General features: G+C 38.4%; 1 protein-coding gene across 1 annotated transcript in view; it reads left to right on the forward strand.

Moving 5' to 3' along the window:
• Nucleotides 1-23,576, forward strand: part of LOC117269689 (uncharacterized) — an 88,364-nt gene that overhangs the window by 30,405 nt on the left and 34,383 nt on the right. Inside the window, exons 3-4 of the mRNA XM_078162363.1 lie at nt 7,027-7,140; nt 11,413-11,543. Coding sequence (XP_078018489.1) covers nt 7,027-7,140; nt 11,413-11,543 — 245 coding nt within the window. The remainder of the gene's footprint in view (nt 1-7,026; nt 7,141-11,412; nt 11,544-23,576) is intronic.

Here is a 23,576-nt window from a genome sequence, read left to right on the forward strand (position 1 = left end):
TGAAAACAGAAGTGTATTTTGAAAACAGACAATGCATGAAACAAGGAGAACTTGACACGGCATCCAAGAACATCAACAACCAACGCACCCAGGGTACCTTACACATCGTATCTTGATGTGGAAAGTCCATGACCAAACGTCGATATGTGACGAGGTCGGAGTGAGAATGTGTTGATAAGCTGCCTGTTTCAAAGGCCCGTAAACTTTTATTAATTTAAAATCGGCAGTGTTTTTGAGAGTTGATACAGTACAACACAATTATAATGTGAAAGTGAAATGTATCCCTATTTTCTTACTCCTCTGGCTAACATTGAAGCCAAAACAACTTTTTTAGGCTGGAATATGTATTGTACTGTGTAAACATGTCCAATATATTCAGCTTGTTGTTGAGATTTGACCCAAAAAACATAAGTATTAACATTATTGCAGCTTTAAGTAGTTTTCGGCAAAGGTAATCTCACCCCTACCGGAGTAGTATTTATTCTACATACCTTGAATATTGTTGTACACCTTATGAGTATACAGTGCCTAAAAATATTGACATTTGATATCATTTTTGATACTACAGGGGAAAATTGACACTGAGGGCATACATTTTTGCAAAATATAAGTATTACAAGGCTATAACATGACAAAATTACTTCTCATTTCTTGGTTAGTAGCAGAGAACAGCTGAATTTGTGGAGTAAACATTAACAATAAGAGGACGCAAGAAAGCGCAGTCGGTGCCGTTGTAATGATACTGCAGAAAATTAATATTAAATGCCGTTTCAAATATTCAGAATCAATATGTAGCAATTGATCAATATACAACACTACACTTTAGAGTGGGTATTAGCTATGCTCCAAGCTTCAGTCCACAGGAAGTAATTTCTACATGTGCCACTTGTCCCTGAAATTAGCCATTGTCTTTCCTGCTCCCCAGAGAATGAAACCTTTCGATTTTACCGTCACCCTCAGGACGAACCACATTTTTAGCATCACTACTGATAAAGCTCTAAGAATAGCCAATTCAGTGATCGTTGCAGCGTCTGGCAGGGTTGTAGATCTAAGGGTTGTAGATTTGATCTTGTTACATAAAATCTTCCATGTGTGTGTTTATTTGTTATAAAGAGACAGAAACAAGGCCTGAAAAGAACAAAGTCAACAAAAAGAAAGAGAGAGAGCTACAGACATGCAGGCGAGGCTCCGCCCTCCTCATACCTGCCTGCTTATCGGGGTGTGTCTGACTTGGCGATCTGCCACAGTCATCAGGCCCCACCCAAACACACCCTGGGGTGAGAATTAGGACTCCTCCGACTTAGATTGGGGGGGTGATGACTGGAACTCTGTGAACCAACCCAGCCTTGGGTTTTGTCATGGTTTATTATTGCTTAGTGCCGACTTGATGGGACTTGATGACTGGATTCCCTCGCTGTAGTTTGTTTATATTGAGTTTCATAGTATTAGGGGAACAATAGATGTGCTTCTTAAAGCTTTAAATTGGACAATTAGACAACGATTATAGATTTGTGTAATGGAAGTGGAAGATTTTAGAGTTTCTGCTGCGTCTATAAAGTTGCAGTTAAGAGTATGAAAACAAAGACTTTACTGTGTTGTACTTACAGGAAATAATTAAAATAATAAATATTAATATACAGCATCAAACGGTAGCAACTTTGGAATGTTACTGCCAATTTTCACTTTCAAAAGAAACCAAAATTTTAGATTTATTACCATTTTTTTTCCAAGACATTCCTACATGTCACAGCTCACCACCATCCACAATGTAATTACAGAGTTAGTTGCAATTCAGTGCACTGGATTGTGGGATAATAGTGTCCAATGATCATTCATCAAGGGTGTCTGGAAATGAAGTGCAAACTTTTTTTTTTTTTTTTTTTTGAGAATACTTTTTCCTGTGTAAACATACTACAGACTAAAAGAATGTAGTCTGGAATTAAGACACATTCTTTGTCCAAGTATTTAGTTCAACCTGTTTTCTTTAGTTTGGTTCAGTTCAAGGAACAGGTCAAATTTAACCAATGTAAAAGTTTAGGTCTACTCCACCCTTCATTCATGGCCTTTATGTTTTACACACACACGCACACACGCACGCACGCATGCACACATGCACGCGCGCGCGCGCGCACACACACACACACACACGAGAGGTTGAGTAAACTGATCAGTCAACCACAGACACCCTCACAAACTCCGGCCGGATATTAACCAGCACACTCACATTCTCTCCTTCTCTCTCTGCTTGTCCATTCTGGTCAGCGGGGAGAGGTTGTAGTTAGGGTCATCTCCATGTACACAGTAGTGCAGCCCACACACACACACACACACACACGCACACAGAAGAAACCCCCTGTGGTCTGTGCTCAGTCAGGAAATTAGTTTTGGGTCTGTCTGCCATCATGAACACATCTCTCCCTTCAGGTCCTGCAGTGAGTATTGTAAAAACATTTTAAAGCTCAGAGGCTTTGGAATAGCATCAAAATTGTGAGATAAAGTTAGTCTTTAGTTAGTCATCTTTTTAAACTTTTCCTGCTGAAACAATGGGTCAAGTAGCAAAGAGTTTGCTCATCTTGGGTTATACAGTAAGACTTTAGTTTTGAAGAATTTACCTATGTTAATCCTTTGAAATGACTTTGACTTGCAGTTAACCAGCCTAAATACTGGGTGACTTTGCCAAAAAATTATTTTTGTTGTTTTAAGAATGTCTTGCGTGCAACACATTGGCATTTGACACACATTTTTTGTTGACTGTAGCAGATGTCTCAAAGCCAGACTCCACTACTACAGTTCAATGAAAATGCATGTGTTTGGGATTATACTGGATTATACTGCGCAAGTTGTGCGAGAGTTTGTAAATGGATGTTTTGATATAGTTTTGTTGTTGTTAAATGTGGTCCCCAATCAATCAATAAATCAATATGTTCGCTAACTTCTATGGAGGCATACGATAAAAACGTTTCCCTGACAAATTAAAGGTAGCGCAGCAGGACTAATATTCAATTGGTCATTTTGGTGGTGAAGTATTCCTTTAAGAGAATTGCTGAAAAGTAATTTTAAACATTCAAACGTGACGCAACAATTAGCCTAGCTTTGGTTGATGTAAAGCAGTGTCATACTTGCGTTCGGACATTTCATCAAGCTAGTTTGCTGTCTCTGTCAAGTAGCTGTTTGTTAGTCGCTCACTCTACAGCAGGAAGCAGCGCTTCAAAATGTAAGCTATGTGCTGGAAATTCACTTTACTTTAAAATAAAGTGTGTTTTTACAAATTTGACACGTTCGCAAGTCACTCGCGGTCCGTTCAGAGTGGACCCATGGCAACCCACCAGCTGGGAACCACTGATGTAAAGCCTTAGATAATTAGCTAAAATAAGACACCTCTGGCACACACCATATGTGCAATACAGCCACCAAGCAGTCAAAAAAACTACAGCTCCTGTGAAAATTTACAAGCACGTTAGCATGGCGACATCACTGTAAGTTGGTTTTATGAGTAAACTCAACTCTGCTGCCTAAACTTGTGCAGCCTTCGCTCCTCTCTGTCCTGCTCTTATTACACTGACACCCTTGACTTGCGTCTTTTGTTAAGCTGTGCCGTTTAGCCTGCAAACTCTTGGGCTTATGGGAAATGTTGTTTGTTAAAGGATCCTTTCTTTTTTCCTGTGGTCATCCAGATTCAGAGAATTTGTGATGTTTGTGTGTGTTTAATTTAATTTAGAAACCTTTGACAACGTCAGGTAATGTGATTCTGACAATACAACCCTGTCGCCTAGAAATTACGTTCATGTACGTCTTGTTTTCCCAATTACTTTTTGCTGGGTAATGTAATTAGGAAAACAAATTTGCAGTATGAAAACATAATTTAAAGGAGACGAGGTCGACAATAACGAAGAGAGAATCACAGCATCCCACATTCATCAGGCACTATTTTACTTTATAATGAGTTTTTTTTTTTTTAAGACAGGACTTTGTTGGGTCCAGACGCTACTTAAACACTGTATATTGAGCTTTTTTTTGTCTCACTTCCATCATCCTAGAGATCCCTCTCTGCTCCCTCAAGCTCCTGTCGATGCATGTAATCTTTCTCAGAGGGATTAAAACACAATGGACTTGTTTTGATTGCATTTAATCAGACAACACAGACTCAGTGTGTCACGAACACCCAGCCCACTCATGTTGTGAATGCATCCACTCACATGGCGAGTGAGGGAATTAATTGCCTGCTGTCCATCTGTAGTTTTCATATATGTGTATGAGGATTGATTGCCTCCTTTAGGATAAAAACATACTTTCGAGCCATCCGGGTTAGCCGCTTCAGCTCGAGCTCACAATGGCTCTCTGTGGTTGCTTTCAAACAGTGGTGGGTGGGAAGCTTCTTCCCGCTGAGAGTCTGTTCAGTAGGCAGACTGATATTGTGCTTACCAATACCTCAGAATAATATTGAACATTTCTCATGGTATAGAGCATTTTGACATTTAACTGCTCAAAGCAACTTAAAAATATTGTAGGTTTTCTCCACTTTTGCTTTAAAAGGTAACTTCAGGACCCTATTTAGTGACTAATGGGAACAAACAATGTTGGAATTGGTGCTAGACGTGCTTGTTTTTGCCACTGACAGGCTCAGATTGTTGTTATGAGTGTTTGACAACATTACGGAAAGGATCCCTACAGAGAAAGATGTTTTTGTGGAAGAGTAAGATCCTTTTTGTTTAAAACAAACAGCCCCGAAATCGCTGTCGCCATTATTTTATTATATTTAATTATAATTTATATTATATAATTTCAAAAAACAGTGTGTTCATACAACCAAGACGAGTCTGTGTATTTCAGTGTATGGGGAGGACTTGAAATTTTTGGCAGACATATACAAGAGGAAAGGTTGTGTTAGGGGAGTGCATATTTATTTTGTAACACTAGATGGTACTTGGACTGTAAATAAACTGGGTTTATTATTTATTTATTTAATTTGGTGGTAATATATGAGTTAAAAGAAGAAATGTAAGAAAGGGGTATGGACATATAACTTTTACTTCTTCCTACTTCTTTTCGGACACTATTTTCTTTGTCTTGTCTGTTTTTTTTATTTTCATCTTTTACTATTTTGTTTTGAAAGAAAGTTGTTGATTAATTAATGCATTCAAAGTCACAAGAAATATAATAAATCTCACAAAAGTGGCCGTCTTGGTTCGTCTTTCTTTCGTTCCAAAAATCACCAAACTTGGTTGGGTTGAAATAAATCCTTAATTCCCCCATTTAGATGTGAAAATATGATGGCTCTACACAGGCTAAATTTACTGTTTCAATTAAATCTGGTGGGTTTGACAGTGGCAGTTTCGGAGCTGTTTCTGGTTAAACGAAAAGGAACTTACTCTTTAACAAAAAAAAGTCTGTCTCTGTAGTAGGACTCAACAACACAATATTATCATGATACTTCAGTCACAATACAATATTATTGCAATTTTAAATATGTCGTGATAAAATATGTTGTGATTTATTAACTTTTTTCAACTGTAAATTATTATTTTTAATTAGTTAAAAAAAAAAAAAAAAATATGTCCCCAAAGGAACATCCAATAAGACAAAGTTTTCAGTCTTTTCATCTCACTTCAATCATTTTATTTGCAGTAAAATGTATCTCGTGAACTGAAAAGCAATTGATTTTATTATTCTAGTGGGCTACCTAAAGTTTGATTTGTATTTGTATCATTAATAAAAAAATATATATATAATAAAAAAAAACGATACTCGGCACACAAAAATATCACGATATTATGATGTATCGACTTTCCATAATGTTATCAGACACAGAATAGTAATCTGAGCCTGTCAGTGGCAAAAACAAACCCTTTTAGTTGAAGTGAATTGACAATGCTCAAATGCTCCAAGTGGTCACATTGCAGCGTATTTCACTGCTGCCAGATGCAGCCCTCTTGCTCAACGCTGGAGCAATGTCAAAAATTGTTGTTCTCATCAGTCACTTAGGCATAAAAACATGGGAAAATAGGGTCCAGGTTGAAAATACTTTCTTCTTTAATAAGAAGGGAAGATTGGTTTCCTAGTTTCCCTTTTTTATATCACACTTGATAACACACTTTGTGGTTCTACTTCATTTTCTGCTTCTTATTCTAATTCAGATTTTGACCATGACCTTTGCAGAGTAAAGTAATCCATCATAGTAAACACGAGCAAAGCGTAATGTTTGTACTTGACCCCCTGCTTCCTGTCACTCGCCTGGCCCACTGACAGGTAGACATGGAAGTCTCCAGGACATAATCACTCTAGAGATCAGCTGACAGACTGCAGTCTAGCTAAAGGGGACAATAGTTTATTTCAAACCAGGTGTGACTGTGATTGATTTTGGTATCTTTCTAGATATATATAATAGTATGACAGGTTAAAGGAGGAATATGTATTTTTGATTTTGGGATGACTGTCCCTTTAATCATTACATCTCAAATGACCTGAAGCATCATGGGATATGTATTTTAGTGCTTCAAATCTTCAAATAGATTTCTTTCTCTGTCAGAATCTGACTGATCCAGCTGACAAGCTTTTCGACTGTTTTATACTGTATCTCAGATGTGTGCTGGTAATAAGGATATCGTCTCTGTGCTGCAGTAAGCTGCTCAGCGGAGCATAATTCAATCTGAAGGGCGATCCTTCCTGTTCCTCTCCATTCCACACAAATGAAAAACTTTCTTCGTGAATCAGAGGAGGGTGTTTTACCAGTTGGGTGTTGCCTCAGTTCTGATTGATGGTGGCATCTAGACACTCAGGCAAAACAATCTGCAGAATGTCCTTCAGACAAACATTCTGCAACCAAAGTGCGCGTTTAGACTTCATGTGACTGAGTGTATTTTTTTTAAAGATGTGTGCACCACGATCAGCAGCCAATAGGATCAGACTCCCCAGTGGCGTTTGGTTGCTGCCAGATCTACTGGTTGTGAAACATGAGGCAGATGTACTGTATGAGGGTTACTGTGATGAAAGTGTATAAAACATTCTGTTTGTCTCTCCTCTTTAAAGTCTCCAGAGTCCCAGAGAAACAGAGAGGACTTTTCTGCTTCGCTAGACAAACTACGGCAGCTGATAGAAGACAAAGTTCACGTCCTACAATCCCCCTTCGCTGAGGAGCAACAGGTAAATGAAATGCCATTACAAACTGAAGTGTTTTTAAACATTTATGTTTATGTAAAGTTAATGTGTATTTCCTGATCACCTTTTGTACAAGAAAAATCCAAAAAAGTTCCATCATGTTAATTCTGTGTATGATTATACAAATATTATGGAAATTATTATAAAAATGTTAATATTATGTTGATTAACTGCTACATGTGATTAACATGAAACAATTTCAGGATATTTAAATATAAAAAAGATGTGAAAACAGTTTGAAAACATGATCTCGCAGTGCCAAAGCATCACTTTGTAACTTTTTAAAGAAGAAGAAAATGCTCAGTGCGTATCTGCAATAGGATTGATAAGGTAGAGCTGGTGCAAAGGGATTTGCAAATAACAAATAACTGTGCTTGGCATGAATGAAAATGCAGTGTAGCAAAAACATCCTATGATTTGTAAGCAAAAAAAAAACTGCACAGAAAGGTGCATCTACATTAGAGTTATTATAGTTTTGTATGATTATTTTTTATTTCCATTTAATTTTAATTTCAGTTAGTTTTCAGATGGGATTAGCTCATTTCAGTTTAGTTTTTACTTTTTTTCTTAGGTTAATAGTTTTAGTTTCGTATTTGTTAGTTTCACTTTTGGTTTTAGTTTTTTAAGATTTAAGAAGTTCAGAGTACGTATTACAATACATATAAATAAACATCTGCACCGATGCCTCCACATGCTTGTGTTGACATTTTTGACCAGAATTGTCAAAGTTCAAAACTGTTTTCTGAGTTCAAAAAAGTTGTCTTTTTTTAATGTAACTCTAATTTTAAATCTGCTGTTGTCAATACTTGTAAAAGGTATTTTTTTGCTCTCCTATCAATGTCCTCTGGTGTTAGACCCAATGTTGATACCCTCTAGTCTTTTGTGAGATTTTGGTAATATATTTCCTTGAGTGCCTCAAAAATCTCTGCCCAAAATGTACTTAACTCTGTGCATGTCTAAAATATGCAGGTATGGTTGCCAATTTGTGTGCCACAGTTTCTCCAACATTTATTTGAGTATGTTGAGCCCATTTTAGCCACTGTTTCTGGTGTCTGAAAAAATCCCATCACCCCCTTCCATCTGAATTCCCTCCAAGTATTTGAACTGGTTACTAAGTGTGCACCGGTACACACTTCCTGCCACTTGTTCTGTGGTATGTCTGTATCCATTTCAGTTTTCCATCTTCTTTTTATCTGTATTATTAAGAGTCATGCTTGAAAATATCTTATAAAATGACTTTCTTGCCCCCATTTCCTGTTTGCACTTTTATCAAAAAATCCTTGATTGGGGTCTATTTTTAGTTTTAAGTTAAGTTTTTGTTAATTATAATAACCTTGCCAAGTGTAATTTACAGTGTTACAAATTATGAGCAGAGAAATGTGGGGTGTGACTGGAGAGCGTGAACTGTATGTGGAGCATCACTGCAGATAGAACAGTATTTAACCGTGAATTGGATCATGACCCAAAGGTAACATTTTCCAGATGGACAAATTTTAAGGAAACACTTTCCTCTCTAATGACTTAGATTTCTACAAATGTACCTGAAGGTGAACAGAGTCTGTTTCTGAGCAGCTTTACTGGAATCTGAAACATGACGCCCGCAGTAAAAACAGTTAGATGATTATCACCACTGTAGCAGAGCCACTAAGTGTCATTCTGTCTTTGCTGACGTTGAAACTCTGTAATTTTTTTTTCACCTGATGTTTTTAAAACATGAATCTTTGCTAGAGGGTACGGGGCTAATTGCTCAACACTGCCTTAACTGCATTCTTCCTAACGTATTGTACAGGGATTTGTTTTTATCGGCACTCTTTATGTGTTTCACTTGGCTTCTCCGTGGGAATCTGTGCTCTTCTCTTCTTATTCACTGTCTGCCTGTCTTTGTCCCTTTCCTTTCCCTTGTTGTTGATCTCTCCTGAGGCTATATTCAGAAAGACAGCTCAAATCCAGTGTTCTCCTACACGCTATTAAATAAATGTCATTTTTCAGAAGTCTTTATTACAAAAAATCAGGTACAGTTATTAAAAAGAATCAGATTAAACATTTCTGAAGTTTCAGTCCGTGGGTTTTAATACAGACGAGCTGCAGCTAATGATTATTTTCATTTTTCTGGATTAATTGATTAATTGATCTGTGAAATGGTGAAAATATCAATCAGTGTTTCCCAAGGCCCAAGATGACGTCCTCAAATGTCTTGTTTTGCCCAAAGATATTCAGTTTTCTGTCATACAGTAAAGAAACCAGGAAGTATTCACATTTAAGGAGCATGAATCAGAGAAATTGGAATACTCAAATACTCAAACTGATTGATTATCAAATTAGTTTGCGATTAATTGAATAGTTAACACCCAATTTTTTTTTTATCTCCACTGCAGTTTTTCTGCTCTAAATGCTTAAACTGGAGGAAAACATGCTTAAACTTCCAATTCTGCACTTCTTTTGCAGGAAAATTATCCAATTAACAGAAATTTTTCAAACCAAGCCTAAATTGGCCGTGCTGATATAATAGGGGTTCAGGCTCAAATACTACTCATTTATGTTTAGGAAAATAGTTTGGCTTTAAATAACTGGTTTTGGTGGCACAATCCCAACTGGAAATGCAGCGATGTCTCACGCAAAAGTAACCAGTTTTGTTGTTTTTTGGTCTCTTAACTGTTGTCTGCAGATAAGCAAGCATCTCTCTTAGGTGACACCATCCACCATCCATTCTACCTCCTGTCACTTTAGCAAGGTGGATATGATGGTAAATGGACTCGAATAGCACCTTCCTTGTCTTCCAAGTTGTCACATTGACCCATTCACACACACATTCATACACTGGTGGCCAAGGCACCTGCTACTCAGTTAAAGTCATTCAGATGAATTTGGGCAAGATAGTTTTGGGGTTCAGTATCTTGCCCAAGGCTACTTCAATATGTGGGCTGGAGGAGCCAGAGATAGAACCACAATCCTCTGATTAGCAGAGCCACAGCCTCCGACTTCTCAATGATACATTTGAAATGTAAAAATGTAATGTAATTGTTGTTTACAGAAAAATACAATGCCAGCATTTTCTTTTGGCGACCTGGCTGCACAATTCCAGTTTCTCCACGTAGCAAGTTTATTTTTATACCGTAAAATGTCCTGCCCAGTGTGTTTCCTTCACGCAATTGTCCAAAAAATAAAATAAGAATAGAATAGAAAAAATTAAGACATCCTTGGATGGTGTGTCAATATATCATTATCAGCCTCCAAACTCCTCTATTGTCGGGCTGTCATTACCACCAAATCATTGCAGAATGGCAGAGAAATTGACACAAATACTGTATCTCTGAATTCACTGCAAATGTGGTCATTTCAGACAAAAAAAGGATGAAGTGGAGTTCACAACCTAAGGCAGAAGGTAAACTGGCATGGAAACAGTCTGATAGAAAGTAAAGTGGTTAAATGTGAGTGGACAGACATTCATCTTCAACTCCAACAGCTCATTGGTTTTCCCACTGGAGTCGTACCTGTAGTTTGCACTTAACTGGTCCAAAGTTGCACCTTCAAAACACATTTTTCCCCCACTGGTGAGCTTTGGTGTATCAGATTTGGCTTCTATGTGAACATAGTGCCAGTGTGTCTCTCAGACTGAGTCACATGGACACAGACAGACAGACGAAGGGGAGGATGAGGGCGATCGTCGTGTTCTGCCAGAGTGACTCAGTCAGGCTGTTGTCTTTAAGCCCACAGCCGCTCGCAGAGGACCCCATAACCTCAACGAGTTCAGACTGGCAACCCAATTAAACGTCACCTTCTCCAACTTTATCTTCACTCGTCATATCCTCCGGTGTCTCTTTTCACCCCCTCTTGTCTGTCTGTCTGTCTGCTGATGGACCTGTCTGCCTACCATCAGTCTCTCCTCCTTCAGCTGGTGATTCATCGCTCTTTTCTGTCTTACTCAACATGTTGCTATGTCTGACAAATGGAGACAGCAGACTACTGAGAGCTGAAGTGTTACATGGGCACATTCTCATATCAAATGCTGTCCCGACTAAATATTATATGACTTACAGAGTATGTGTCATTGTTTTTTTTTTCTCTGACATCCAGCATGTTCCCTTTTACCCTGGTAACTGAAAGGAAGCTATCATGCTAATATGCTAATTCACTGTATATTAGCATGATAATCAGTGATGGAATGTTTGCCTTCCATTACTTTGTGCACCTCCAACATGGCCGCCAGAAGGTGTGTTACAAAGCTTCTATAAGTCCTCTGTCTTCTCTTGTGATCAGGGTTTGGTGTGTGAGGAGAGCACAGGTAGAGGAGGACTGTGGAGGTTTGCCATTTTGAGCGAGGAGCTGACCTTTCACCTCAAGCAGCTGCAGAGACAGACAGAGCAGGAGCTTTGCAACATACACACACAGTGAGTCAACGACATGTTATGTGCTCGCTACAAGGAAGCCTCTGTAGTGTGTAAGAGGGAACACTGAGCCTTCATTTTTTAGTCTGATCCGAAGACTGTGTATAATGATGGATGGCATGACAGCTCCCCAAAAGTGAAGCTAAAACATTGCCATCGTCCCCTGGTGGTTAGCCGCAGTATAGGTAATAAAGGCACAGTCCATGCTAGTGGATTGGACATGGGCCAAACTAAAACATCAAAGTACACGTCAGATACATTTTTCCTGACAATGGCTTCTGCCATTTTAGTTAGTTAGTTAAGGCATTGACCACGATATCTCAAGAACACCCTGAGAAAATTGCTTCAGATTTGGCACGAACATCCACATGGAATTGAGGATGAACTGATTAGATGTTTAGATGTCAAGTTAGATGTCAAAAGTTAAGTTTACTGTGACCTAGATTCTGTCTCATTCTCATGGACGCAGTATCTCATCAGGGCCTTGAAAAAAATAGCCTCAAATTTGGCACACATGTCCCCTTCAAATCAAAGATGAACTGATTGGATTTGGGTTTTTAAAGGTCAAGGTCTTGTGACCTTGCATCCATCTCATACGCGTGAACGCAATATCTCAAGAACACCTTGAGGACTTTTTCAAATTTGGCATAAACGTCCACAAGGAATTGAGGATGAACTGATTCGATTGTGGTGGTCAATGGTGAAGTTTACTGTGACCAATTGTCCATCTCATTCTCATGAACACAATATCCCAAGAAGGCCTTGAAGGAAATAGCCTCAAATTTGGCACAAATGTCCCCTTCAAATCAAGAATGAACTGATTTGATTATGGTGATCAAAGGTTAAGTTAACAGTGACCTTATGTCCGTCTCATTACCATGAATGGAATATCTCAAGAAGGCCTTGAAGGAAATAGCCTCAAATTTGGCACAAACATCCACTGGAACTCTAGAATGAACTGTTTAGAATTCAGTGGTTGAAGGTCGAGTAACATCTACATGGAATCAAGGTTGAACTGGTTCGATTCTAGTGGTCACAGTTTCATGTGACCCTGCATCCATGTCGTACTCGTGAGCACAGTATCCCAAGAACACCTCGAGGAAATTTTTTCAAATTTGGCACGAGCGTCCACACGGAATCGAGAATGAGCTGATTAGATTTTGGTTGTCAAAGGGTTAAGTTTATTATGACCTTGTGTCCATCTCATTCTCATGAACGCAGTATCTCGTGAAGGCCTTGAAGAGAATAGCCTCAAATTTGGCACAAACGTACACTTTGACTCAAGAATGAACTGCTTAGACTTCAATGGTCGAAGGTGAAGGTCACTGTGACCTCACAGTTGGAAACACTCTTAAACTCTGTAATTTAAAAGTTAGTAATCCTATGACTACTTTCAAAACTACAAACAATGATCCTATTCACTAAATACTCTCTAAAGGCCAGCATGCATGTTTCAGGTCATAAGAATTAACTTACGACTCTTGAAAATATTGATTCTGATGCAGGAAATCAATCAGAGAATTGACTGATATCATAAATAAACACCATACACGTAATTCACACACTAAAAAATAAAAATCTCAGGTTTCTAGTCGTCTTTAATCCTGGCTCTTTTCATCAAAAAATATTCTCAGTGTCCCTGAAGACTATATATGAATGTTGTATTTTGGCAAACGTCCTCACTTCTTCTCTCTGAAACTGGACTCTCCTGTAAATCAGGAGCATGTCATGTAGTGTTTGAACATGTGAGTAGGAGGCAGCTCTGTTTTGGTTTGTGGGGTTTTGTCACAGAGCTGAAATACGGATGTGGGAGTTTCACTGTATCTCATAACAGCAGCAGGTTCTGCTCCGCTGGAGAAAACAACAGGATCCTGCTTGCCTGTGTGTGTGTGTGTGTGTGTTTGCGTGTGTGTGTGTGTGTGGCTGAGAGAGAGCGGGAGACGGGAAATGCAGAAAACGAAAATGAATGGTTCTTTCATGCATTTGTTGTCTTGTGTGTGTGTGTGTGTGTGTGTGTGTGTGTTTGTGCTCCTGTAAATCTATCTTTGTGAAGACCAATTGAGCCTTTGAGCCTTGATTAATTTGTCCCCCTGTGTATGTGTTTGTCGGACTCGGGGACACGGAGAAAATCAAATACAATAATAGTTTTTTGACCAAATTCCTTTATATTGATATTGGGACAATATTGTAGGGATGACTATTGGGGCTTTCATATAATATTTACACAGTGAGATTTTTGATACATAATCATCAATGGCAGTTCAGAAAATTACATCACTCTCCTGTAACACAGCCTTTAAGACCAGGAAAAGACAGCAGTAACAGCATTAGATAAGATGATATCTAGTCTCATATCACAAAATGGATACCATATTAATATAAGAATGGATATCCTTGCTCAGATTTTTTTTTTTATTTGGTTGCTTGAAACTGCTGATCTGACATCAGTGGTGTATTTTGAGTGTCTGTGTGGAACTGTTTTGTGCATTCTTCTATGTAGAGTATTGTACTTACTACTCCACACCATATTTATTTCTCAACATTAGTTGCTTTGCAGATTCAGATCAATAAGACAAAATACGATTACCAAGTAAATTACGATGTATTATTATAGGTGAGACTTTTTTTGATGCCAATTCACAAACTACTATACTATAGTACCTAAACTAATTCAAATTAGTTCCATCTTTACCAGCTGCAACATTAATGCGATGAACACATTAATGCATTCATAAATATGTCTCAATAATATAGTATACAGTACTCCAAAATGGGCCATTCTGCATAATGACTACCCTTGATATAAGTATTAAAATAAACTGTAAGTATATTATACTTTTACTTGTAAAAGAGTAAAGCAGGATTTATACTTTTGCGTCGAATTGACGTGCCATACCATACGCCGTAGCCTGACATGCACTTCCCCAGAAATGTAACTACACGTTGCGGTGACGCAGACCTCCTGTCTATGTTTGTAAGCTGAAACCATTTCCCTCAGTGGAAATGAAGCTTTTATTTACTTTAATATCACAGATAAGAAACAATAAATTGCGAAGACAATAAAGCCTCCACAAAATAGCATTTTTAGTCTTGTGTGTAATTTATCCTGGGAAGTCTCCTGAGGAAAATCTCGGCTCATCGCTAGGCTAATGTATACAGTGTAAAATGCCACAGGCTTCACATTGGCATGTTATATTTGTTTGGAAAACATGTTTAGTATAAGACAGTTGTTTTGTCAGTGAACCTTGTGAGCTGTAATGGAGCCAAATTTTGTAACGTTACCTTTTTTTAAATGTTGCTGTTGTCCCTGAAAAGTCCGCTAGTCACTAGGCCAATTTATACAATGTAAAATGCCATAGGCTTGTGCTAATAACATTAGCATGTTGTATTTGTGGGGAAAATGTGTCCAGATAAAGACAAATGCTTTGTCTGTGAATGCTGCGAGTTGTAATGAAGCTGATTTGTGTACTTGTAATTGATATTGTCGCTATTAAGCCATATTTAATGTGTGTTTTGGGTGGGTTTTGCATCACTAACCTTAACTACAGAGTGACAAAGACACACCACCATGCAAGTATAGATGTTCACAATGGTGTAGGCCACTTGTGTAGGCTACAGCTATAGTCTGCATAGAGCTGAAATCCTGCTCTTCATCATTGTGTTGCCTCTTCACCAAGATCCGAGTACTTCTACCACCGCAGGTGACTACACATCACTTTTCTATTATAAGTGGAGACGCTCTTATGTCAACATCCCATTAGGCTTTTGCAAATTTTAATTAAAGTGCTCTGAGGGTTCATTACAATACATAAATCTTACAGTGACAGACATAATGACATCACGCTCAACTTGCTTGATTAATGTAACACACAGATTCTACTGCATCACTTCACCAAAATTTCACACAAACAAAGCACAAAGGTGCTTCCACCATCAGTGACACGTGTGTGACATCACAGATGCTACGGCCATCTTTGTTTTCCGTCTGGAAAATCTGTCTTGGGCACATCAGGCCAAAAAAAAAAAACGTCTATAAAAGTTAGACAGTGCTTGAATCCCTGGTTAAAACTTTTTATATAAAATGTGAGAAAGTGAAAGTTCCTGTTGAATTTCCCGATTTCGTTACAACGTGTGATGTGTTGACAGTAAATGTTCAGATGGTAGTAGGTGGCTGCTGCCTCACCCCGTGCGCTCCAACTCTCTGTACTCCTGCCATGACGAGCAGTTTGGCAGAACAACACTTCAACTGGTCTCAGTTCTGTCAGACGAGACAAGCTAAAACACATCTCGGGATTCAAGGTGTGCCAGCAGACACACACCCACCCGCACACACACACACACACGTTATTCTGGTGAATTTCCAGGAAATCTCCTAATTTCTCAGCAACGTTGGTTCCCATCGCCAAGACTGGTTGGGCTCCTGTCACAGCTTGGATCAAAGGCTTAATGAGAGGAGATGAATGGTTTCTTAATAAATACTGTTAAGATGTCTCCATCATGTTGCCCTGCCCAACATGATATTCACTTCTTATATCCTCTTGGCTTACTGGAAGAAGACGTCACCCTGCTTTCATTTTGCTGGGGTTTTCCTTGGCTTTATGGGAGGCTTATGTAATGCCAGCGCCAAGACAGGGTTGGGCTTTGTGTAGGAAAAGAGGATAGAGCTACGACTCTACAACATTTAGGTACAGAGATAAGGCAATTCTTTTTTCTGAGTGGACTTGAACTAGCTGCAGGAATCAAGCAGCTTTCACACCAAGAACTTCTGGAGCACTTCTTAAAAGCTCTGCTTTAGTGGAGTTTCTTTGTCAAGGTGAAGATGATGCCTTTTAAACTCCTCAAACACAGAAGTGTCGCTGTCCTCTGACAAGAGAGCTGTTTATTCAAAGTGAAAACATAATCCAAATCAAGTAGTAACCTTCATGGCTCTGTGGTGACACTAAAGCAGTCCTAATCGTCTTTCAGACCAAACTTTTCTCCCACCAAGCGAGGCAAGTGTAGGATGAAGAGCATTATGTAAAGCAGCCACATACTGCATACGACTGTAAACAGTTATAACAGTCCTTTTCTTTCCTTATATTCCTTTTTGACCGTTACAGTTGATTACAAGAATTGTAATCGGAAGAACTATGGTCTATATTTTTCTGCCATCTATTGAAAAATTTGCCTCAGAAGGCTCATATTGTGGACCAAAGATGGAGGGCAAAGGCATAAATCTGCCGGTCTCATTCCAAAGTCGTCAAAATCCGGTGCTAGGGCAGAGACTTGCACCATCTGACACCATCACGGGGGAATGCGGCGGGACAAGAATGAAAGTTATGGCAGGGAAAGTCAGAGTAGGGCAGGCGGGCGAGGTGGTGGATGGGTCCAGCAAACACTGACTTTCCCTGGGAGAATGGTGTTTGTGTCCCGTTAGATTGTAAAGCCAAACTCGGTTCTATTTCCTAAACCTAACCACGTGCTTTTGTTGACTAAATCCAACAATGCAAGTTTGTTGTTGAAGGAAGAAAAAAAGTCAATTCGCTGTGTTGTACTGACATAGTGCGTTTATTTTGAAACGGTAAATTTCCTGTGAGAACAGAAGTGTATTTTGAAAGAAGACAATGCATGTAACAGGCAGAACTTCACACGGCATTCCAGAATGTCAACAACCAACACACCCAGGGTACCTTGCACATCGTATCCTGACGTGGAGAGTCCATGACCAAACGTTGATATGTGATGAGGTCGAAGTGAGAATGTGTTGGTTTGGTAGAAAGAAACTGGCTCTTAAATGAAACTGCTCGCAACAAGGTCTGTGGATTATCTTGACTAACCGGGTCATGATTTCTGAATAGAGTCACTGCTGTTGAGCTTTTCAGATGTACTTTTTTGGTGCTGTTAGCACCACAAGCTGAGTGCCATCTAGTTCCAGTACATTGGAGAGAAGGCAGACTCTTTCTACGGCTGATATCTCAAACACTCACACCAAAACAATCTAGATGAATAAATAGCACTACAGGTAAGAGGAAAAATATGGGTTTTTGATTTTGAGGTGAACTGTCCCTTTAAACTTTGTTTGCTTTGTTACTGAGAGCATGAACTGACGTACACAAATGACACTTAACATTTAAAGTCCTTCCTGTATTTTATCTGACATTCCTGTTATGTTTCTCTTAAAACTTTCCCAGAAATCTACTTCATGAATTCACTGTGTGTTTTTATTAGTGGAAGCATTCAAAGCAGAAGGGTGGCCCAGCATGCCCTCTTAAAAGGCATTTGATCTTTGACCTTTCAGCCTGTGAAGTACGGAAACACCCAAGTATTACACTTCCAAGTGTTTTGACATATAAGGATTTTGATTTTTAGTGAACTTCTATCTGCCCGTTCAATTCTGGTTTTATTTGTTCAGTTGTTGAGAAATCTGTCACAATATGAAGAACTATGTTTTGTTTTTGTCTTACTCCTTACACCGGTTACTTTCTAAACAGCCTGTTATCTCTCCTACAGCTTTTGTAGGGACTATTTTTTCATTAGAAAGTAGTTCTAATGTCATGTGGATTATCAAGGTAGTATCAAGAACACTGCTTCTGGACACAATTATTTCTGGGGATAAAGATCGTTTTTATCATTCATTCATCTGCCCCATTATTTTCTTGGTTAATGGCTTTATTTTTTTGTCAATAAGACCTCTTGCAGAAAATGTGTGCCACAATTTGAGCCAAAGAAGACGTCTTCACATTACTTAAGTCTGACCAACAGTCCGAACTGGAAAAATATTAAATTTACATTATCAGGAGAATATAAAACCAGCAAATACCTACAATGGAAAAGCTGTAACTCGATACATCTTTGGTATTTCGACTTAAAACATGTCTTATTCCTCATTATTTATTGAGTTAACTAATCATTTTAGTTCCTCGTGTTACTTTTGATTAAATGTGGACGTTCAATACTTTGAGTAGAGCTGCAAGAAGTAATCAATTAGCTGTCAACTATTAAATTAATTGCCAACTAATGTGATTATCAATTAATCAGTTTGAGTAAAACAACTACAAAACAATTCAATTCTGCAATTCCAGCTTCTTAAATGTGGATATGTTGTGTTTTTTTCTCCTCTATGGCAGTAAACTGAGTATCTTTAGTTTGTGGACATTAAAAAGACATTTGAGGACATCATCGTAGGCTTTTGGAAACACTGATTGACATTTTTCACCATTTTCTGACATTTTATAGACTAACTACTATTGATTAATCAAGAAAATGATAGATAGCTTATACGGCAGTGATTATGATCGTTAGTTGCAGCCCTAAATGTGCTGCTCCAACTAAATTTTGTGAAGCTAAGGTAAGGTAAAAATCCCAAAGACCTTGTCAGATAAAGCCCAAACTATCTGCATGGACAGATACAATAGGGATGATTTGGGTGAACTGACCCTCAGATTTAAGAATAGCAGCAGAAAAACACAAAACTGGATTCTTTGTATATTTTTAGAATGACTGACAACAGTGCTGATGTTTTCTGTCAGAGGTTTAATGAAGTAAAAATAACGTAAATTCTTGACCTGCTTCCTTTTAAAACAAGGAGACATTCTTTGTTATCTGCAGCAGTGCATGATGGATCAAAAGCTCACACACATACACACACACCACAGACAGCAGTACAAACCAACAGACTCAGCAGCTCTCAGCGGAGGAATAGCTGAAGTCTGATTGTGTTGTTTTCAGTGGTATTTTCCCATAGATAGACAGAAACAGTCTTTGCTCCGGTTACGCAAGGAGAGTTCAGCCTGTTGCCAAGACTAACAGGCAGACTGGCAGTTTGGAAAACACCCAGCTGAACTCTGCCAACCCTCTCCACGTCTTCTTCTTCTTCTTTCATTATTTCAATTCTTCTTCAAATCTTAAAACAAAACTCCAGCTATCAAACATGAAATCCATCAACAAGGTGGAAAAGCTCACTGATTTATCCAGATAAAAGTTTCATTTCCCTCTGCAGGACACCAACACCACAAAGGTCAGAGGTCAAAGTAACCTGAGAACAGAGGAGGATTGGTTTTTATTGTTTATTTTTCATTTTCTCTTGTTGGTTTGTGTCATTCTTTTTCATTTCTTGTCCTTTTCTCTCTTTAATCTGTCCATTTTGTGTCTTCCCTTCAGCACGGTTGTGTAACAGAACAAAACTGAACATGATTTCTCTTTTCTTCTCCCCCCGTCTATCTGTCTTTCCTTCTCCTCGCCCTGTCAAAACAATTTTGCTTCATCCTGGCATTCCTCTCATCCTTTTTTTACTACTTTCAGTTTGTCTTGTTTCATGATGTTTGTCTTATTTCCTCCCGTTCCCTCTGCTGTTTATTATCCTTGAAGTCTCTCTGCTCTTTCCCAGCCCAGAAACTCCTGTTTGTACTAAACATCCTTCCATCACTCCTCGTCTTCTACACTCTTATTCTACAGTTCCACTTTTCCTCTTTTATAACAGCACAACAACCAATATGTTTTTTATTTGCGTCTGTAAACCGTTTAAAACCCAAAGATATTTAATTCACAATAATGAGGATGAATAGAAACCAAAAAAAGCAGCAAATCTGCACTTTGGTCAAGCTGAAACCAGAGAATGTAACTTTCATTTGCACTCACAGATGTATTTGTAATTGCAGATAGGCATAGAAAGTGTTGACATAATATGGAGAAGTAGAAGTAGAGACATTAACAGTTGTGTTCATTTACATACAGGTCTATACCATCACCTTTGTCCACGATAGAAAACACTCTGCGGAGTGGATTTTATTCTTCCAAATGGGTTCTCTTTGTGCTATAAATACGCGCACAGTGTATACTTCCTGTGTAACCTCGACACAGTGAAAATTACATATGTGACGGGCTGCAAGTGGTGATATACATTAATGTAAAAAAATAAATAAATAAATAAATCACACCCACACATTTTTCACCTGCAATTATGGAGTGAAATGTGTTTGTCACATACATTCAAGCAATTATGGAGCCCTATTCACGCGTTTCTGTACGTAAGCACCTAATCAGAAAACACTGGCAGCTGGCACCGTGTGTGTGTGTGTGTTTGTGTGTGTATGTATGTGTATGTGTGTGAGATTTTCATATTGTCAACAACACACACACACACACACACACTGGTAATTACTGTCTTTCACACCGATGGATGATGTTCCTTGTGGCTCGTCACATGCAGCGTTTTAATGAAGTCATTTCATTGGTTAAAATCAGTTTGATTGACAGGTGACAAAATAGCTCATTTGCATGACGCTTCAAACTCTTAAAAATTTCCTCAAGGTTCCTCTCAAGATGTTTTTTTCTCGTGAACATTCAAGTGAAGAATGGTACCAGAAACATCTCCACTAGATAAGTGGTTAAAATGGTGGAAGGATTCCCACAGTCGAGCAGGAAAAGGCCTTTGGTAGGTCAGGTAGGGATGCTCTTACTGCTCAGATTAATCACATCTTTCATTTCTAATATTACCAACATGTACTGTACACTGTGCCTTAAGTTATAGCAAAGTTATTAAAGAGTTAAAGGTCTTTGGCTCCACAGTTGAGGACAGTAATCCCTCGTCTGGCCCCTGAAGATGGCAGCGTTAAAAACATCTATGAGGAAAACAGGTTGTGTTAATAATAGAATTTAGGAAAAGTTGAGAATAAATGACATTTTCTTTTGTATTGTACTTTTTTTTTTATTACGATGAGCTAAGAATATTTAGATTTTACTTAATTCAATTCAATTCAATTTTATTTATAAAGCCCAATATCACAAATCACAATTTGCCTCACAGGACTTTACAGCATACGACATCCCTCTGTCCTTAAGACCCTCACAGCGGATAAGGAAAAACTCCCCAAAAAAAAACCCCTTTAACGGGGAAAAAAACGGTAGAAACCTCAGGAAGAGCAACTGAGGAGGGATCCCTCTTCCAGGACGGACAGACGTGCAATAGATGTCGTACAGAACAGATCAGCATAATAAACTTAATGGTGCTCTGACCATGACAGAATGGAAAGCATGTTAAATCTTCATGTTTGTAAGTTGGCATCTTTGTTTCTAAAGCTTGGGGCAAAAACAGGATTGTGTTTTAGTATATTTTTGTAATTTATGTCATTACTCTGGTTTCTGTTGCCTCCTTTTTTTTAATGGTGTCTTGTTAGCATGTTAAGGACGGGCAAATTACTTATGCATTTTTATTTAACCTTTATTTTATCTCGGAAATACACTGAGGTAGAGACCTCATTTACGTACAATGTAGCTGAGTAAAACAATATAAAATAAAAGCACTTAGACAGAAAAAAAGAGGAACTTACATAAAGGTAGCAGCGAGAAGTAAAAAGCAATGAAACCACAATTAAAAATGTAAAAAAATAAAAAAATAAATAAAAGTATCAGTGATAAATAAAAACTGTTAAAATGACACTACATGACACTACAATGAAAGAAAATCAAATCTACCCAAACTTCTTTTAATAACTAAAAAAAACTTGTGGAGAGAAAAAATGAATCCAAAATTACATTTTACAGAAGGACTGTTGGAATAAATAAGTCATGTTCAAGTTCAAGTTTTATCCAGGAGCCGAACCTTGACTCTTCAGATTTGTAGACACACGTGTTAAACATTGTGTCACCAATGTTATAGGTGAAAACAGGCTCAGCAGCCAGCCCCAAAAATGCGCTAAAGCTTGTTGAGAATTTTCCCTCAAGACATTGGTGAATTTGTGTGAGTCTTATTGTTTGTAATTCTTTTTAAAACTCCTTTGAAAAGAAAGATGGTTGTCATGCTTTAGGCAGCTGAACACAGGACTTTCATTTGGAACAACAAAATTTTTTTACTGATTGTTTTGTCAGTAGTGTAGGGGTGAATACCAGTGCTTTTAAAATAAAATATCCATAAATCCAACATTCAATACTATCTAATGCTTAGTTTGTTGCCCTCAGACATTTTCTTTGCCAGTGTTTAAGATTTACTTTTGTCTTTATCCCAAGAGGACAGAGTGAATGTACATCAGTCATCATCATCTTCATCTTTTAGGTTTACTTCAGGTTTCTGTCCTCAGCGGAGTCTGTAGGCCTCCTTGAAAACCTCATTAACAGAGTGTTAATATATTTCCCAGAGGGCCTTTGTGTTGCTGTGCCTTTGTTTGTGTCGTTTTTACTCATTTGTCTTTCTCTACATGTTGATGTCACTTCTTCAGTGAGTTCATCAAAGGCTTTCCTCAGAAGAGCCTCCTCTCCTTCCTCGCAAACAAAACACTTCTCTGCCTCTCGTCACCTGCTGTTCTCACACCCTGTTACAGGGAGTTAGTGCCTCCCAGTGGACACATGCTGAATCACACTCTGAGGTCTGAATGCAGTGTTTCACTCAGGCCTTCATTTCTGCCTGTTGTAGTTCGTGTGTAGACTGTTATTATTCCTCCTCTTAGTACTCCTACCATCATTCTTATGTTGCTTCTTAAATTACGATTACACTGACTGCTAGTAATGGCAGCAGTAGGTTACAAAACTAATACTACCACAACTTTTACCACGACACTGCTACGCCTACCAGTATTAGCACTGCTGCTTGAGCTGCTACAATACATCTACCACTAATAGTATGGCTACGTCTACTGCCATTAGAAGCACTAGCACTGGTACTGGTACAACAAATACTATAGTTTCTACAACTGTATTACTACAATTTCTTTGGTACTGCTACATCTTTACACTGCTGTGCCGACTTGTATTATTAGTCCTGTGGCTATAGTGCTACTTCAGTACATCTACTGCCAGTAGTACGGCCACTTCTACTGCCACCAGAAGCACTAGTGGTACAAGCACTAGCACTGATACAACTACAACAAATACTATAGTTACTATAGCTGTACTACTATAATTTCTGTTGGTACTGCTACATCTTTGCACTGCCATGCCTACTTGACACAAACTCTGGTGCTATACCACAAATACTATAGCTATTACAGCTTTACCACTACAGCTTCTATTGGTACTGCTACATCTCTACACTGCTATGCCTACTTGAATTATTAGTGCTGCTGC

The sequence above is a fragment of the Epinephelus lanceolatus genome, chromosome 19, assembly GCF_041903045.1.
Source record: "Epinephelus lanceolatus isolate andai-2023 chromosome 19, ASM4190304v1, whole genome shotgun sequence".
NCBI lineage: Eukaryota > Metazoa > Chordata > Actinopteri > Perciformes > Serranidae > Epinephelus > Epinephelus lanceolatus.